This window comes from Equus asinus, chromosome 2 (assembly GCF_041296235.1).
Source record: "Equus asinus isolate D_3611 breed Donkey chromosome 2, EquAss-T2T_v2, whole genome shotgun sequence".
In the NCBI taxonomy this organism is placed as follows: Eukaryota; Metazoa; Chordata; class Mammalia; order Perissodactyla; family Equidae; genus Equus; species Equus asinus.
In genome coordinates, this window is record NC_091791.1 from 124045217 (window position 1) to 124065670 (window position 20454).

Here is a 20454-nt window from a genome sequence, read left to right on the forward strand (position 1 = left end):
TCTTTCCTCCATACTGTCAGCTCTATTTTTTAATGATTCTAAATTTTTTTTTGAGGAAGATTAGCCTGGAGCTAACATCTGCTGCCAATCCTCTTCTTTTGGCTAAGGAAAGTTGGCCCTGAGCTAACATCCGTGCCCTTCTCCTTCTACTTTATATGCGGGACGCCTACCACAGCATGGCTTGTCAAGTGGTGCCATGTCCGCACCTGGGATCTGAACTGGCAAAACCCAGGTCACCAAAGCAGAATGTGTGCACTTAACTGCTGTGCCACTGGGCAAGCCCTGGATTCTAGATTATTGTTTATCTCATTAATTCTGTTCTTCACATCCAGAATATGTTTTTTTTTCTTTTCAGTTTCACTCTCTTTGGTGAAGAATTTATTCTGCTCACTAATTTTATTCCTGAATTCATTGAACTGTCTGCATTTTCTTGTAACTTGTTGAGTTTCTTTACGACAGCTATTTTGAATTCTCTGTTATTCAGACTGTAAGTTTCTGTGACTTCAAGATTGGTTTCTGGAGACTTGTTGTTTTGTCTCTGCTCTGAAGTGTTACTGTAGTTTTTCATGCTGTTTGATGGTACATTTGCCACCTTTGCCAGTGCATTTGTGGTAGTATCAGGTCGCAGATTCCACCAGCCACTGTTGGGGGGAGCAGGAACTGTGTTTCTGATTCCTCCCTTCCTGCTGGAAGTTGAGTGAGTATAGCTGCTCTGTGTTTGCATAGGTTGGCCACAGCTGCTCAGTGGCTGCTCTCATGGGGGCAGTCCCTCTGTGCCTCTGTGCTCAGTGGGTGGGTTGCACTGGCATGTGCTTGTACTGTGTGATGGGGAGCATTACTGCTGGTGGGGTCGCTGCAGCATGGTGGGTGCTCCTGCAGACTGGGATAGCCTTCATGTGTGCATCAGACTGCCCTCACCTCCTCTTACAGTTACGTGGGCCACTGTGCTTGATGGGCAGGGCTCTTTTGTAGGGGCCAAGCCACAGCCACTCATTGGAGAGCTTTCCCACTGGCAGGGCTGCTGCAGCATGGTGGACACTCCTGCAGGACAGGATAGTGTTTGCATGCAGTCTGGACTGTTCCTGTCTCCTCTTTAGAGTCATGCCAGCTGCTGTGGGAGGCTCCGCAACTTGGCTTGCTGCTGCCAGGTAGGGAGAGGGGTGCGCTCACCTATCTCCACTGCTTCCCAGGGATCTAGTCCCTTCACCTTCAGATGTATAACTGTGTGAGTCTCTTGGTGTGCTGTGTGGTTCTCCTCTGCTGGTCAGTGAATCTCTGTTTAGTTGTAACTCAGAGGAAGAGAGACGAAGACAACAGCTCACTCTGCCATGTTGCTGATGTCACTCCTCAGTACATTTGTGTCCTAATACCACCCAAAATGTTTACAGCTCCCCAAGCACATCCAATTATTTCAGGCTTCCATGATCTTGCACATGCTGCTCTCTGCCTAGGAGGATATGTTAATCCGGAAAACTCTGAATCTATTCTTTAAAACTCAGTTCAGATATTATGTCCTCCAGGAAAGACTCTGTCCTCCTCTTGCAGTTAATTACTCCATCCTTTGTGCTATTTCTGTACTTGGTGCATACTTCTATAGTTATACTTAGTTTTAATCCATTAATGCATTATATTCCCTTTTCTTTAATTCTAAATACAGATATTTCTGGCTTGAGAACTGAGTGGGAAAGTGAATATGTTTACATAAGTAAATTTCAGCCTAAAATACAATACATGTTAGACTGTGGTAAGTATTTGTAAAACATGATATTATAATCTTCATCCTATGTAGATGTTTCTCAAGAATCCAAGTCTCAGAAGGTGACAAGAGAAAAGAGGTTACAAAAAGTGCTGCAGAGTGTTTTCAATAAGACTGCTGTTACAATGTCTAGAATACCAAAGGACTTGGCCACAAGGTCTACATCAATTGTCTAATACATCAACACCTTCCCCACAGAAATACTTGCTGATTTTATAAAGGAAATTAAATAAGAAAATTGGATTCACTTAATAGAAATTAGTAGCTTTATAACCATCTTTGCTGGACTGCATCAATTTGAAAAAGTGAGAGGGATTTATATTTACATTAATGCAAACATCAATGCAGAGAATGTTTTACATGGATTTTGATTTTCAATAAGGCAATAACCTGATCTCTGAGTCAATAGCTAGGCTTGATGAAAGTAATTCCCTGGAGAAGGCATCAGTGTAAAGGAAATGGCAAGCAAGTTAGAGCCTCAGATAAGTTGTGAGTAATGTCCCAGGAGTGATTTAACAATGATAGTCCAAGTTAAAAATTTTTCTTAAGTAGACAGGTAAAGAAAAATGTTGAACCCACAAAGTACCACTTGAGAGCTTTCGACATGGAAAGCAAATGCCTTAATGTAGACTTGGCTAAGAAAAAAAAGTTTCAAAAGGGCTACTTTTATCAGAAAATATGAATGTAGCATCTACCAGTGTACTTCTGGTAAAGCAACAAGTCCATCTAGAATGAAGTTTTGCATTTCTTATTGGGTGAGGGAGAGAATAAGAGACGATGCAATGCTCTGAAACTTGTATCAGGTTCTTGAGTAAGTCTTGCTTTGGGATAGATGTTTAACAATATGGAGATATTGCTTAGTTTCCCTGTGAGAAACAAAACTGCAATTCCAAAAAAGCTTGCCCTGAAATAATATAAGCCAACACTTTTCTTCCTTTTGTAATATTAAATGATTTAACAAAAAAGGATAATTTGTCTTTTACAAATGCTGTATATTTCTCCTAGCAGTTGAAACTGCACTGTTAAATCTAATAATAAAGGCACATTATTCAGTTCTTCAAAATATAATAAAGCTTTATCTTATAGTGCAGGATTAATGTTCTGAGCTGCATCATGCTGCCAGGATTTGAGGTGGTTGGGAGGGATAACTGTTCTTGCAATCTTCTCACCTTCTAAACATCTTAACCTCATCTTCAAAATAGGCAACTGGTTCCTAATTTCAGAAAATAATTGGTAAAATCATTAAGTTCCTCATGAAAAAACTTATTGTTTTATTAAAAAGTTAGACTATGGCCCACTATGATCAAGTCTGAGAGAGCAGGGTCTAAGGAAATACACTTTCCAGTTGTTTGTAAACATAAGACAATGTTACTGAAATTCAAAGTAAATTCTAATTATAAAGTTAATGATGAGGTAACCAATCTCAGACTCAAGGGCCCCCAACAAACTTAACACTTGAAAGCTATAAAGAATATGAGTAGTACTGTTGTTTGTTCTTATAGAACTTACATATTGTTCTTGAAGAACAATATATAATACACTTTCCTATCTTTGATTCTGATGTTACTTTAAGTGTGTGTACCTTAGCATCCACGAACAGTAAGTTTAGTGTACATAATTTTCTATACAGATTCTCCAAACTGGGGTTCGTAGAAAAAAGAAAAGTTCAGCCAATCCCAGCTTGCAGAAACATTTAATGTTCATACAAAACTATACCCTAGAGAGCTTGTAGAGCATGCTTTCTCTCTGTATTTCTACTTTAAACTGTGGGCATTCATTCTTTCCTGATATGAAAGAATTTAGAAAAACAACTATGAGGTCACAAGGAAGGCTCTATAACACAGTCAAATATTTTCAGCCCAATCTAGAGTTTAAAAAATTTTAATATTTGGATTTAAAAGTATCAGGCTCTTTTGGTTGAGAGGGACAGAAACTCACTCAAAATATTTCAAATAAAAAGAGGCATTTGTAAGGCTATTGGGAACTTTCACATGAATCCAGGAGAAAATGAACTCCCAGACCTCAGGAAGGCAGAAACAATGCCAGCTCTGTGGACTGGACCCGCTCTCATTTCCAGCCCCCTTCTCTCTCATGAAGCAATTCTGGTCTCCTCCTTTTTCCCTAATAGACTTCGTTAGTCCTGCTAAACTTGGAGTGAACGTAGCCCTGTTAACGGCTATCCCAGAAGTTACTCTACTTGATTTTTCAAATTCAAATACATATACACAAAATGAGTTGGAGTTTTACAATTTTCCAACTGCAAATTCCAGAAAGAGAAACTTGACTGGCCCACTTTAACATTTTAAGCTGGGTTTTAAGTCTCATATTGCTGGCTGGTCTATGGATTCGCTGCTCTTAAGTCAAATGTCCATTCTTCATTTGATCAACTATGGCCATTGAGGGAAGCATCACATGGCATAAAATATGGCTGCATAGAGGAGGCACTGATACAATGTGTAGAACATGAAATTTTCATAACATCTAGAAAAAAAGGAGGACACAACAAATAGGACTGGAGCTGAGGTGAACATGAAGTGAGTATGGCAAGCCAAGAAGAGATGAAAGGGTAAGATGAAAGGAAGCTCATGGTGAAAACTGAATTAACGGTCTGGATTGTGTTACAAATTGAAAAGAAAGGCAAAGATTTAACAGCACATGAGCCCCAAAGAGGAAAAATAAAATCATAATAATAAAAAAAAAAAGACTGGAAGAAGAAGAAAGCTACAGAGCACATGAGGCCAGGCATCTTAGGAAACTAAGCTTGCAGACATTGGATATGTAGCAAACCATTCCTTTTATGAAGACTTTGTGTATACCACCAGAGTGGTTGTTAAACAAAGGCAATACAGTAGGATACTACTAATGATATTTAGAGTTTGATCCATCTCATTTCCCATGACTGTAAGTTCCCTAAGGACAGGGACTATTTCAAATGGTTCTTAGATGTGGCAATCCCATTCCCATGTCCATGTGTGCACACAACTGCTCCCAAGAAGGGAATCCCTAGAAAACAGCTTCCCTAGGTATCAGGATTGGAAGCCCTAGATCATCTACCTGCTTCTGGAATACAAGATATCTTTTTACCACTATAGGATGAACTGCATCTGTCTCTACCCTGTGACTATCACAAGACCAAGAGAAGAGAACAGAAGCCTTTAGGGATAAAACCTCAACATTCTCTCTGAACATTCTGTCTGCCATTTGAAAAGAATAAACATTCTTTCAAAAGGGATATCATGGCTCTCTCAGGTTGCTGTCATGCCCCAAACATGATTGCTCCCAACCCTCATTCTGGTAGTGGGTCACATACATGGCTGCTGGTGACAATGAGGAGTAAATAAGGTGATACACACAAAGCATATAGCCTAGTGAATGGTACCGAGGATGCATTCTATAAATGTTAAATTCTGTCTCCTCACCAACTCAAAGGATTGAGTAAATGCAATATTGCCTAGTGGATAAATTGCATAAAAGTAACAAGTTTCACATTATTTTACTTTGGAGAATAAATGTGTGATATCTTCTTATAAATGATCTTCCTAGTAAGCAAAGCTCTACCTCAAATCATTCTGAATTTATTTATTTTTATTATATTCAGTGACTATTGTTTTACCTGAGTAAGACCGATTTATTACAGACAAATGTGTATACTATAAAGAAGCAAAAAAAGCAATGTAATTAATTTGTTTGATATGAATAGATAGGTATACTTTATAAAGGCCACAGCAGTGGGAAAAATCTATTTTTCATCACAGGTTAAAATAGGGGCAATCTTATACACACCAGTGTGCTCTGTTTCTGAAAGTGTGATAAGGACAAACAACCAAGAATACAGTTCTAGCATTCCCTTTGGCCTTTTGAATAAGTAGCAGTTACAGATACATGACATACTCACAAATTCAAAGAAATTTAAAGATAGAATTAAAAAATATATATATTGCTTAAAGTCTAGCCAACAGAGTGGACAAAATCAGGAGGGCCCTTTTTGGCTGAGATGTGATCACAGTTAAAGTCCATAGAGTCAAATATTTGGTGTAGTGTGCTCTTTTACTGCTTTACTTCCATTTATTGGAAATAGAATTCATTCACATATTCAAATATTTATTAAGATACCATATGATTTCCAAATAATGTATTTACTATGGTCTCTGATCCCAAGGAATTACAATATATTGGGGGAGATGGCAGTACAACAATTGGAGTGCTTGGCAAGATAGTACCTTAATAAAGTGCCAACTCTTCACTTTTATTATCATTGCCAGTGTGTAAATATACTAAAAAACACAACACAAAATTTTGGCCACAGCTTCTAGTCTCAGCAGATTCACCTTCTTATTTACCTAATATGGGGCATTCTTTATGCCAAAAGAAAATGACAAACCACTATTTACTTTCAAATAGTAAAAGCTACGTTAAACAACTCTTATTAGCCTAAAAACAAAGAAAGGGCTAGAATAATGCCATTTATTCTTTTGCACTATTCTTTCTGCAATAAAGTTAGGAAGCAGACTAACATGGGTCACCCCAAAAGTAGATAGAACATGAAATGAAAATTGCCTTTTTCAGGGTGATCTTTCTTAGCACTGAAAACAATTTTATTGGAGCATATTTGTTAAGAAGGTTATTTTGGAATACCACATCCTAAGTCCTTGCAAAGATAATTTGAAAAGAATTCAAGTAGTCTTATGGGCTTTCCCTGGTTCTAACAAAAGCAAAACAACCCACTGAAGATTCATAAATTAATTCAACTCAAATTAATTCAAAAATTTAAATTTTCAGAAGCGAGTATAATTTCCAATTTCACATTTAAAAGTATCTGCTGGAAGCAAATATTCATAGGAAGTTACCTAGCAATAATTATAGGACAACTGCTGAGGTACCATGTGGAATGAAAAGTGAGATGGGCAGGGTGGTAAGAAAAGAAGAACAAGGAGCTGGTTTATCCACTCACAGAGCTCAGGGCTGCAGAGGCAGTGCAACATCAGGTTTCCACGGTAACTGTCTAGAGGATCCACATGGTAAATGTTACCAGAGAGCGGCTGAAACTTCTCAATCTCTGTTGTTTATTACTGAGAAAAATTAACTAATGCAGGAAAGTAAAAAACCAGTCTCTCTAGGTAAGAGTCACGAAATGCCACAGGAGGCAGAAAATAAAATGAGCTAAGGTGGTAGAAGGTTCATGGAGCCAAGGGGTGAGAGCTCGTCAGGGATGGAAGGGGAGGATGTGGGCAGGCTGAGAACAAAGGAATACCCAAGGACTATGGAAGGCCCAAGGCCAGGGCAGGGGTTTGTACAGAAGAGTGGTTGGAAGAAATATGAGAAAGAATACTTTTGGAATTAAGCCACTGACTCATGCCCACCAGTGTGCTCTGAGTCTCCATCTAAATCTAACATAGTTGTGAAACTTCTCTTGCCCCTCTCCAAGGAAGCAGTATGACATTCTCATAGCCTTAATCCTTTAGCTCTGAGACGTAGTCTTGTACTCAAGACAGAAGAATCTTAGAATCAATGCTAGATGCCCACAGCTCTGAGTGCTGGCCTCACTCAGTAAACAGTCCAGTTGAAAACACAAATCTATTGGCCTAAGGTGAGATGAAGAAACAAACTCAATCCTGGCACTGTCGTCAGCTGGTAGCCATCAGAGGAGCACTGGTCTGGACTCTCAGGATTCCATGGCTCCTTTCCAAAGTGGGTGTGCTAATTTTTGCTTAGGTCTTTTTAGGAACTGTGGAAACCTCTTCTGTTCCCTAAATGAGAGGTATAGACAAGCACCAGAACATACTCTTTGCCACAATGACAAAAGCAGCTTTTGGGAAACAGGCATTTAATCTTGGTTACCAGTCACAGAGCTCAGTGTTATGCATGCTGAAGCCTACCAGAAAACAAACAAACAAAAAACACACAAAAAAAGAAAAAAAACAGGGGTTGGCCCCGTGGCCGTGTGGTTAAGTTCGGGTGCTCCACTTTGGCGGCCCAGGGTTTCTCGCCAGTTCGAATCCTGGGCGCAGACATGGCATTGCTCATCAAGCCACGCTGAGGAGGCATCCCACATGCCACAACTAGAAGGACCCACAATTAAAAATACACAACTATGTACTGGGGAGCTTTGGAGAGAAAAATAAAAAATAAAATCTTTAAAAAAAATAGAAAAATAAAACGAAAAACTATAGGTGCACTTAAGATGAACAATATGAATTAACAGTTATCAAAGAACTGTCCCAAAGAATCAAATGCCATTTCCTTTCTTATCTGAAATATTTATTATGCGTTTCAGTCTTTCCTTCACTGCCAACTAACACACACTGAGTAATGATGACATGCTAAGCAACATACTGTCAATAAAGTCCATTTTGGCAAGAAATACCAACTCTCCCGGGTTAAAACCCTCTATGAATGCTATAACTGCCTGATGTGGAGCTTTCTGCTCCACAGAAAGAATCCTGACTTAAAGGATACCTATACCTTCTTTCAATAATCTCTTTGTCAGTAGAGGAAAGGAACTCAAACTAACTCCAGTATCAGAGAGTTTGTACTTAGAAATGTCTCATGTTAAATAGACAATACTGTTTTAAACCAGGCAAGACTACAGTTATGTGCCACATAATGACATTTTGGTCAACGATGGACTGCATACACAATGGTGGTCCAACAAGATTAGTACCATTATAGTCCAGGTGTGTAGTAGGCTATACCACCGAGGTTTGTGTAAGTACACTCTATGATGTTTGCACAATGATGAAATCCTCTAATCATGCATTTCCCAGAATGTATCCTCGTTATCAAGTGACACATGACTGCACTACTTTAAAAACCATCACCTAATATTTACATAACACTTTAAAGTTTACAAAGAACTCTCACATACATTATTTCAGCTGATCCCCACAGCAACACTGTGAAGTGAATACGATACCCCTGTTTAACCAAATGAGGAGACAGATGCAACAAGGTTAAGGCACTTGCCCAAATTCTCCTGGCTAGTAACTGGAGATAAAACTGGAATCCAGGTTCGTGTGACTCCAAAGCCAGTGCTATTTCTATTTTACTGAAATGTCTCCCAGGAAAAAAGATAACATATTCTTGGAATTTTTTTCCTGTGGTATTTAATGGACAAATGAAGCACTCACTTCTTGGGCTAACTAAATACTTAAGTTTTCTCAGTGATAGAAATAAACTTTTATCAAAACCTCTCATTTAAACTCTGTAAATAAGAGTCTCCAAAAAATCCAGAAATTGTGCATCTTACAACTGAGAAATACAATACTTCTGAAATAATGCTGTTTGTTACTACATCTCAGGTGGCCAGGTACCAAAGGGTGACTTAAGAGAACAGGACAGCAGATCTTAGGTCTAAAGCCTGCACAGGATCCTTGTGACAAAGAGCAATTTGCAGTTAAAAACCAAACTGTAATTTAGTTTCCAGCTATTTGGCTGGGACTCTAGACTAGAGCAGTTCTTGCCTCAGACTGCTCTTCTGTATGTTAGGGACTTCAAAGTTCACAGCTCAGGCCTTTGTTAATGTACTTCTTTTTTGTACATAACACAAAAAGTTAGCTTCTGTTACTACTATTCATTTCTGTTCATTTCTCTAAGCAGTTAGAATTTCTCAGGAGTTCATCAATTCTTCTTGATTTAGGATTAGAGAAGGACATACACCAAAAAGATTTCCTTTATAAGGTCTTTTAGGCTCAATTTCAGTTTTGTAAGTGAAGTTGAGCACCTCTGTTTTTTCTCTAATGGGGAGTGTAAGCTTTTGCTAGTCAAGCCTGAATATCCATACAATTTTCTTGTGGTCCTCCATATGGAAACCATAGGGCAGAAATGACTCACAAATGAAACGTGAAAGACAAATTAAAAAACTATACTTACTTAGGAGGAATTCGTGAAACTGTGTTCAAATTTGCGGCTGGGATCACTACTTGAAGAATGTGTTCAAGCGCTGTTAATCCACCAGCAACTTGAAATGCAATCTGATCTGCCACATTCTAGACAGAAATACAAACAGAAATCAGTCCAATTTCCCAGGTATAACATTATAACCAAATGAAATATTTAGTTGCAGTATGAAACATTTAATTCTTCTACAAATATTTATTGAATGCTTACTCAGTGCTAGGAACTGTAGGTGAAAAGTGGTGAACACAAAAGACACGGTTGCTGCTCCCATGAAGCTTAAAATTAGTGGATGAGACCAACACTAATCAAATAACTATAAACAAAATAACTTCAATTATGATAAGTACCTTGAAGAATAAGGAAAGATGCTCTATGAGAAAAATGGGCGAACGAACTATATATTGGGGAAGAGGTTGGCATAGGTTCCTCTGAGAAAGTTGAGGTTTTAAGACAGATAAAAGAAAAAGGAAAGGGATGGCACACTTCAGGCAGAGGGAAAAATCATTTTATACAGAAATTTTTAGCAATACTGTAAAGAACCCAGATCATTCTGTAATGTTAATTACCACCTAACATGACAAATGGACTTCCACAAAGATTTCTCCTCCTAGAACTTATTTCTTCAGTAACAGAAGATAATCTAATATCTAACCATTTAGCTAAATATATATATATTTTACTACTTCAGCTATTTTAGGGAGAACATGAAGTAAACATTTAGAACTCAGCCTATGATTATTTCTATACAATTCCTGATCTGTTTACAACTGTTCTAGGAAGGAACTTCTCCATGCTCTTTGCATTCTTCTGGCATGAAGAGGGCAAGAGTGATTCTGTGGTACACTGTATTAGTTTTTAAGCATACACAGAATCACTGTATCATATATGTAAAAAATAGGATAGCAATCTATATGGGCTGTTTGTGTCCCCCCAAAATTCTTATGTTGCAGTCCCAATCCCTAGTACCTCAGAACTGTATTTGAGGATAAGATCTTTAAAGATGTGATTAAGTTACAATGCGGCTGTTAGGGTGGTCCCTAATCCAATATGACTGGTGTCCTTATAAGAGGAAGTGACACCACAGATGCATGTGCATAGAGAAAAGGGTGTGTGGAGACAAAGCAAGAAGGCAGCCATTTATAAACCAAACTGAGAGGTCTCAGGAAAAACCAAACCTGCTAACATCTTGATCTTGGATTTCCAGTCGCCAAAACCACGAGAAAATAAATTTCTGTTGCTTAAGCTACCCAGTTTGTGGTACTGTTATGGCAGCCCCAGCAAACTAATACACAACTCCTCTATTACAACACCACCTTACACTTCTAACAGCATTCTACAGTTCATCAAGCCTTGAAATTTCTTTGAAATACTAAGGTGTTCTTTTGAGGGGTAGGGTGCATGGAAGAGAGAGATGAGTTATACACAGGCTTTGTGAAACATGGTTGCCTGAACCTTCTGATGTTCTAACCACAATGCTCTGCCTGCTTGATGTAGACTCTTGGCTCTAGAATATGTCTGGAGTTTGGTAGTGTAATACCTTAATCATTCAATTACTCACTTTGTACACAATAAAAAACAGTTTGAGACTACAATAAGTTCATTGTGAATTTCAGACAAGAACTCACACTTTTAAGATTAAAAATTAGTAACTTATTTTGCTATCAATGAAAAAAATGTTTCTTTGCAATAGAATTAACAATCAGAATATTGAGAAACCCAGTTCAGTAATTTATTTAAAACCATAATGCTGTTACCATTCTTTCTCCTTATGTTAGGATGTCAATATAATTAGAAAATAATAACTTTTGCATTAGCACATAACATACACAGAGAAAAATGCACTAATCATAATTATATAGCTGGATGAATTACGGAAAACTGAATACACCTTGTAACAACTCCAGAATTAAAACATTAAGCTTTATAATATGCCATAATATCTCTGGTGCCCATCCCACTATCTCTACTTCCTTCCCAAATGTAAAGGCTATTCTGACTTTTAAAATCAGATTTCTTTTGCCTACTTTTCAGTACTATAAAAATAGAACCATACTTTAAAAATTTTACAGTATCTAGCTTTTCTTGCTTGATTGGTTTTCTTCCTAAATTCATCCCATCCATATTGCTGCCTGTAGCAGTGGTTCATTCATTTTCCTTGCTGTATAATATTCCTTCATCTGATTATATACTGCAATTTAAATGTTTCACTGCTGACTGACATTTGGGTTGTTTCCACTTTGAAATTCTGGACCATGCTGCTTTAAACATTTTGGCACATGTATTTGGGCATATGTGACATGCAGTTGTGTTCAGTATATGCTTAAGAGTGGAATTGCTAGGTCACAGAGTATGCATAGGTTCAGTTTTATTGTGACCAAACAGCTTTCAAAAGTATTCAAAGCAATTTGTGTACACATTGCAGTGCAGTGGTAATTTCAGTTATTCCATACTCACACCAAAACTTGGTTTTACCATTTGTTTTTAACATTAGCCATTGTAATAGGTGTGCACTGGCATTTCATTGAGGTTTTCATTTGCCTTTTCCTGATAATCAACAGAGTTGAATACTTTATGTTTACTGGCTTTTTTTTTTTACAACTGAGGTATACTTTACAATTGGGTGAAAGGTTCAGATCTTAAGTATACCATTCAATTAAATCTGATGAATGCTTATCAAGACCTAAATATTTCCACCACCCTAGAAAGTTCCCTCATGCCCCTTTCACAGTCAATCCCTCCTCCATGAAGCAACCACTGATTTGATTTATAGCACCATAGGTTAGTTTTGTCTATTGTAGACTTTCACATAAATGAGATCATATAGTATGTATGAATATTTTGGGAATTTAATTTGGTAGTGATTAGTTATCCCACCAGCAGTTTTACCAAAACCAGGCCTGTGGTACCATGGAAGCATCTGAAGCCTAGGGAAAATGGCAGGGGGATTCTGAGTCAAGACAGACAAGTAAACACATACATACATACATCTCCTTTCTTCTTACACTCAAAAGAAATAGGAATTATAAAGTATTTAATAATATCAAAAAGGCATAACCATGTTAAAAAATAAACAAAACATCTCTGTGACACAGGGATGGAAAAGCCCACTGTAATTTATAGGGAAAGGGTCCAACTTTCAGCAGATTCTTAAAAGAATATCTGCCCTTCTAGACTCCTCCTCCTTCTTCAGCTTTCATCCTGATTCTGGCTCCAAGTTCCAGTTATTCCACTTCTGTTACAGGTCTTAACTTTTGCCTCTTCTATCCATGCCTCCTCAGAGTGTTCAGGCTCTCAAGGTCTCTTGCTTGAAGTACTGCAGCAATGCCCTAAGGAGTACCTCTGGATCCACCCTCACCCCACACCAGCCCATTCCCTAGAGCAATGCTCCCAAACATTCTAAGATAAAAGTCAGAGATTTTTTCATTTTTCATTTTCACTCCATTGTAGACCAATACTTTTGTGAAATACAATACAAATGAAATAACGAGCAAATGAGAAAAAAAAAGATGTACTAAGTAGGAGCCCACATTTAAAAGTATTAGCTGCAACAGACATAAAATTACTCTGTCAATTTGCTAAAACTTACTCTTGATTTGTGTATTTATCTCACTATGCTCTAGTGACAGTGGCCTAGCCCTGGCCCATGGACTCCATTTTGAGTAGTCCTGCTCTGGATACCTGTATGTACAATGAGGATAATATTCTCAAGAGTAAAAGTGATCATGTCTCTCTTTGCTTAAAACACTTGAATGACTTCACCGTCTACAGAATGAGGCCCAAATTCCTCAGCACAATCCTTCAGAATCTGATCTCTCTCTAACAACCTCTTTCCCTGCCATGCTCCTGCCTTTCTCTCAACCAAATTCCCCCTATGGCCCATGGTCTTTCATGCCTCTGTGCTACTGCATATGCTGTTCCTTCCTAGAAGGGATGATCCTCTCTAGCTTTTCATCTTTGTATCCCCACTAAACTCAGAGCTTCCTGAGGTCAGGGACTATGTCTGTTTCAACACCACATCCCCAACACTTAGCAGAGGGGAATGCACTCAGAAAGTGCTCCATCAGTAGTTGTTGAGTGACAGTTTTGAGAAAGAAGGCTAACAAAGATACTTTTACATGATTTTAACTGCGAAAACACAGAGAGTCAATAACTTCTCTGGTATGATCCAGGCTAAAATCCTCCATTTCTGTCATTGTATGTGCCTGTAGAATAGTGTTTCACTGGAATTGAACATCAGGACCAAAGAATGAAATTCGGTTTTTAAGACTGAAGGACATGCTCAACCTTAATGACCACCAAGGAAGGAACTATACTCTCCACTCATACTCCATTTCAATGCAAAGCCTTTATATAACGATATCTCTCGATTCAAAAACAAAGTACATCAGACCTCAAGCCAAGCAGATGCACCAGCTGATGAAATCTGTCCACAGGGAAACTGAGCAGTGTCACTGCTGTTCTTGTAGACCTTTCCACAACGGGAGACAACTAGCTCAACACTGCACAAGCGGAGGGGGAAAGGACTGAGGAGAAGCAGACCACTTTAATGTATACATCAATGCCTTAAAAACAGAACAAAACAAAACTCAAAGCCTTTTATGCAGTGCCAACAACATGGATGTGACCTCTTGAAAAACTTAAGACACAGGCTCTAACAGATATTAAGCAGGAAAAAATAAGCCAATTTCAGGAAGATAAAGGCCATTCAAAGCCGATTTTTTACTAAGGTATTAATGAAAATTGAAGCTTTAATTTATCATTTGTAGCTTTCCAAGGAAATAAAACAAAAAGCAAAACCAACTGCAAAATAAAAAAACCCACAAATATCCCCCTAGAATCAAGGAGGATTCTGGTTATCTGCACTTCTGGTTTAGAGCTGCAACAAGCCACTTCTGAATTCTCTTCCATAGAGCATGGACAGATGGAAACATTGTTCAGTAACTTCTCCTTCATGTCCCACATCAACTCCTATTCATCCAATCATCTCTGCTCTGCCTCAGGACCTCATTCTCTGTGTCTGCAAGCTCCTTAAGAGTGGTGGCTGATTCATCTCTGCAGCCCCACTCCTGGCACAGAACAGGAATGGTAAGTATCTGATGGATGAGTGACTGAAAACAAGGATGAACAAATGAAAAGATTTTTCTCAGACAGCAAAAATGTCCTGTGAGATATGACAGATTAACGCAATATAGAGGCTGTGGGCATAACAAGCAGAAACCCCTCCCACTGGATCCCATTGCCTAACACAACAAAAATGAATGGTTCTCCTCCCTTCATCTAAAGGGAGATGAAACAATCCTCTGATATTCTATGACTTTTTTTCCACTCAGGAGGACAGAAAGGGAAACTCAAGCCCAATGATGAGCTGCCCAAATGTTAAAATTAAAAGAAAAAACTACCTTCTTAAGCATGCGGCATTAAACACTCTACATACAAAAAAAAAAAACAAAACAAAACGAAATCACTTTCACACACAATCCAGGTAGATTTAAAGGATGCAGAGAGCCTCTCATTTCCTCTTCCTCTCTATTTCCATCATACTAACTTCTTGTGCCAATCATCTAGTACTTCTTGTACACTGCTCTCTTTATATTCCTGGACATCTTAACGCCACAATGAGACTGGATGCTCCTCAAATCCATCATCTTATACTTGTTCCTATCCCTCTCAATGTCTAAAAAAAAAATTAAAGTATGCTAAAAATGCTTAACCAAATTATTTTCTTCATCCAAACTGCCACCTTCTTAACTTGCTAGCTCTCAATCCTTAAGCCCCAGATCAAATGATGCTTCTTTCATGAAGCCTTTCCTGATCCCTTTCAACTAAAGTCAAAGGTGTCTGTATTTAACTGTATTTGTCTTGTGGCCCTCATCAGTGTTAAAAAATAAAATTCAACTGAGAAAATTTGAAGATGTAATTGGCTTTATCAAATGAGTCATGAATGGGGCAGCACCTATTCTAGCAAGCACAGAGATACTCTGAGGAATTACACAAGTGGAAGGCTTTTATAGAAAGGGGGGAGGGACGAGGAAGTCATTAGCAAAGGAAAAATGAAAGTTTCACTGGAGGAAAGTGAAAGTTCAGGTGACGATGGTTTCTTATTGACTGAGCTGTGGCATTTTCCACTGCTAGGCAAGAAGAAAACCTTCCTTCCTCCTGTTGGGGTAGCAAAGTAGAAATACCTTCCCTTTGGGAGATGCACAACAAATGTAGGGCATGAGAGCTCCCTCTAGAGGCCTTCCTGACTCCAATTTTAGTTGGGGTTTCCTTTATTAATTTTCATATCACTTTCTACATTATCCCAGAGTTATTTGTGCCCATGTACTAGACTGTAAAACCTAAACTCTCCTGTCTTTGCATTCTAAATCAGGGTCAAGCGCAGGATGCCCACACTGTAGGCACCAAGCAAAGTTTGTTCAATGAGTGAAAATATCTCATCTAGAATGGTGAACTAGGCACTTTCCCTTTTTCCTTTTACTCCTTTGCCAAATACTCTGTATTCAGACACATGAAACTGGAACTTTCATAAAGAGCTTTATCATTCTGATTTGAGTGAGGAAGAAATACCTCTCAAGATGAATGTGTGGCTTTACTTACGTACCTGGCATAACACCTTAATAGCTCTGCCTTCCTCTGCTCTGTCCCACTGCAAGACTGACAACTGACTAATAGGATTAGCAGCTCCATTCTAATAACTCAGCTTAGTTAAAGGCCAGCAAAAAATGACAGCTTCAATCTGAATTACATGGCCTGGGACTCCATTCAATTATTAACTAGAGTAACTGTTATTACCTCTCCCAATCAAAGGAGAGGCAGCTGTTAATCTTTGGTAGCCTGCAAAGGCTGGTGGCCTTTGTACTTGACTTCTCTACAGACAGTAATTATGTTCTTTGTGATCAGAGAGGAGGCCTTTCTAGCCTTTTAGACAGAAGTGGCAGATGGGGGAAAACTGTTTGTATGTTCATTAGCAGGATAGGCTAGATCTGTTCTGAGCATCTGGTGGCACCTTAAGACCTGTTTAGAGAGACAAGTAGGTTTTGGCAAGTCCATAAATTTAGAACTCAGCAGCGCAATTTACAAAGATAAGAAGATCCTGAAGTAATTTTTTTTTTCCAGATTAGCACCTGAGCTAACATCTGTTGCCAATCTTCTTTTTTTCTCCCCTTTTCTTCCTTCTTTTTTTTTTTCTTTTTCTCCTTCTTTCCTCACCACCCCCCCCCCCACCCAGTACATAGTTGTATATTCTAGTTGTGAGTGCCTCTGGTTGTGCTATGTGGGATGCCACCTCAGCATGGCCTGATGAGTGGTGACATGTCCATGCCCGGGATCCAAACCAGCAAAACCCTGGGCCGCCGAAGCAGAGCATGCAAACTTAACCACTTGGCCATGGGGCCAGCCCCCTGGAGTGAATTTTTTAATGGTTGTTTGCCCATATGAAAAACTTTCCTAACACTTAAAGGACATCATCTCTACTCATCTACTATCTTCACCTGTTATTGTCAGCTTAAAGGAAGTAAGCCTAATGAGCTGATACTCTTTATTCTATTTTATAAGTTTTCCCTCCTAAGCCTTCTAATGTTGTCTTTTTCATATTCCCATAATCTACAGAAATGTCTAGGCTCAGCTTTTCAGCTGTAGACACACTTGAAAGGATGCAGGTTCTGGCGTCAAGAATGTCACAAGGAAATTATAAATTTGTAGGAATGTGGTGCCAAAAAGAGAAAAATCTCAACGTACAGTTTGAAGGCTTAGGTAATGAGGTAACTGGGGCTGAGAGAGGCTAGAAAAGCTTTCTTAAGATGAGAGGAACAGTTCCTTTGTGATGCTAATCAGAACTTGGACCCTTTGGAAGGCTCTCCCTAAGGGAGGTGAATCGTGCCATTTTTGACCTGTTTGGACTAAGTGAGACGAGGGCAGGGTGAGTGAGGGGGGTGGTGCAGGAACTAAAGGATGAATGCAGGACACAAGACCTGAGTGCTCTTGTTCTTTCTCTTTAAGCTGTTAAGAGAGAAACGACCAAAGATTAGCATATAGAATTTATTACTTCAATCCAACAAAACTAACAATAAAGTTATTTTGATCTCCCTCAACCTCAAGCTCTGCAAAGTTGCCAGGTGGCAGGCACTGGGCCAGGCCCACACTCATTGTGAGAGAGAGACTTAAAATAGATAAATGCAGTAGTGAGATAAGTGCTACAATGAGGGGATGTACAAAGAGCTGTACGCACATAAAGGAAATGGTTCCTTTGACTAGTTCTTCAGGACACAATGGGTGTCAATGTGAACATTTTTCTGAGTTATCGTGCTATCAAATTAAAAGACAAAGGACCCAAAGTCAAGGACCTACATACAAGGTTCCTTGTGCAACTCCTTTATTCTCTCACCTTTCCCAACTTTCAGGCTACCTGCTGGTTTACAGCAGAACTTGAGGAGTCTTATCACAACAGTGCCCTTGTTTTGCTTGTTCCTGCATCTTAAGTATCCTGGATGTTTTAAAGTTGGGAGGCAAATGAAACTCAGGACCATGAGACCAAGGAGAATCTATTTTGGGCAAGGGAGCGATATGAACAAAAGCTGGTAACATGGACAAATTCCTTCAGGTCTAGGCGCTCCCAGGGAGCAGGACCTTAGGGCTCAGAGGCTCTTCTCCATGGAGATGGCAAGGAAAGGGAGAGGAGTATTCCTAAAGCACTCTGCTCTCTCTCCATCAATGCAATTGTAGTTCTTGACTGATTTTTCTATTATTTCACTGTAAATAGATCATACTGATTATCTATTTACTTAATCACAAAGTGGTCTGTGAGCTCTCTAATAGCTGGGATTATCTTTATACAGGATCTAGCAAAAATTAAGTATTCAGTAAATAGTTGCTGAATCAAAGAATAAAAGTACAGTCTACTTTCTGGGGTTCTAACATCAGAAATTCTCTTTAGAGAAAACTCATCAATCCATCATGAGAAAGAAAAGGCTGAGAAACACCCCTCTGCCTGGGAAAGTCAAGCAAAGGGTACAAATAAACTAGCAACTGTGCAAGAGGCTACTGGTTCTTGCCTATGCCGAGAAGGAAAGGCAAGGCATACCCTGGTCTTAGGTCTTCCTGAAGGGGATGAGCCCAGAGGGGAGAGGCAGAGATGTCAAGGCCAACTGCAGGGTCTTTGCCAACCATCTTTGCTTATGTCCTGCTGTACTCATCTTGGCATTAATTTTTTTGCCCTGTTCTCAAGGAAAGTAGTGACCTAGACACATTTATGTCCTTAAGAATGGAGGGGGAGAGCACTTTTAAGGAGTGAAAACAAACTTGAGGAGGGAGTAGGAATGCAAACTTTACTTTTTTCAAAGTGCCATCCTGGGGGGATAACTGAGAGTGACATTTCAAGGACTTACCATGTAGCAGGCCGTGGGCTGTTATCTCATATAAGCTCTCACAACTCTGTGAGATAGGAATCATCATCTCATTATACAGATAAGAAAACTAGTCTTAGAGGAGTTGTTACTTGCTTAAGTTTTTACAGCTAGTAAGTGGCAGAACTGGGTATTGAATGTAGGTTTATATGACTTCAGAGTGGATGATGGATCTATACAAAGAATTTTGTGGGAAAATCTAGTGTGTGGCTGTAAGAATGTGCTCGACTTTTGGCACACATCACCAAATATCTCAATTTCGTAAAATCTTGGACTTGGTACTATTTAAAATTTTTAAACAAAATTTTGAAATAATTTTACATTTACTAAAGAGTTTCAAGAATAGTAGAGTGTCGTATGCCTTAATCCAGCTTTCCCTCATGGTAACTATCTGACATAACATGGTACATTTATCAAAACTAAGAAATTACATTGAACTATACTGTTAACTAAACTGTGGCCTTTATTTGGATCTCACCTAGTTTTTCCACTGATGGCCTTTTTCTGTTCCAGGATCAAATCTAGAATACCACATTGCATTTAGCTCAATACTGTTTTGAAGACAAGGTGAAATTACTTTTAGCATTAGAGAAGGGATCCTGAGCTCTCTTATACTAGCATTCACTAGCAATGGAAAAAAAATCTTGAAATAATCCAGACTCAGAGAATGGAAAGGAATGCCAAGTCTGACCATCACAAGTAAATAAAAAAGGAAATGAGAGCTAACTAGATTCTAAGAGACTGAAATATGAGTAGTTCTTTTAATTGGTGATACAGCTCTTGAGACTGTCAGGAAATGGGAAGAAATGTGCACACAGCAGGAGGGAAGTAGGCTTTGGGTGAGGAGGGAGGGAACATGGGAGCAGGGTTAGAAGAGATTCCAGGTGGCCCAACATGAGCTCCCCCTGCATGCCCAGTCCCAAATGGCCTTCAACACTTTCTCAGCCAGGGCAGTCTTTCAAAACTCTTTCCTTTCCAAATGTCAGTGAAATCTCTGCAGGCTTTGCTTCCAACTTCAGCACAGATACTGCTTCAAAGTCTTTAGAGTACGCTTTCTCCACCTGTGCCCATGATAGGATATTTACTGCAAGATTATTTTTCAATAAGCAGCTAGGTTAAAAAGCCTTGTGATGGGACACTAGGAAAGTCAAGTACAGCTGATTTTATCAATGATCCTGCTAGGAAGCATTGGGTCTGCTTAATTTAGTCAAGAGGAAATGAGACAAGGGAAATGGCTAGTGATAGGCAATGTTTCCTCAGGTGGATTATCTGGAGGCTGCCCTCTGGTTTAGGCCCTGCTGTTCTCTAGCATCTAAAGGTATATAGGGAAAACAGAGGAGACAAAAACAGTGCAAAATCTGTTACTTATGAGACTATATGATAAAAAATGTGACAAGGAAG

The 20454-nt window shown here is 39.0% G+C and overlaps 1 protein-coding gene across 35 annotated transcripts in view; it reads right to left on the reverse strand.

Moving 5' to 3' along the window:
• SCAPER (S-phase cyclin A associated protein in the ER) overlaps positions 1–20454 on the reverse strand; it is a 490115-nt gene that overhangs the window by 157658 nt on the left and 312003 nt on the right. For all 35 annotated transcript variants that reach the window (XM_070504430.1, XM_014841435.3, XM_070504422.1 and 32 more), the window contains one exon: positions 9626–9741. In XM_070504430.1, the coding sequence (XP_070360531.1) occupies positions 9626–9741 (116 nt within the window). The remainder of the gene's footprint in view (positions 1–9625; positions 9742–20454) is intronic.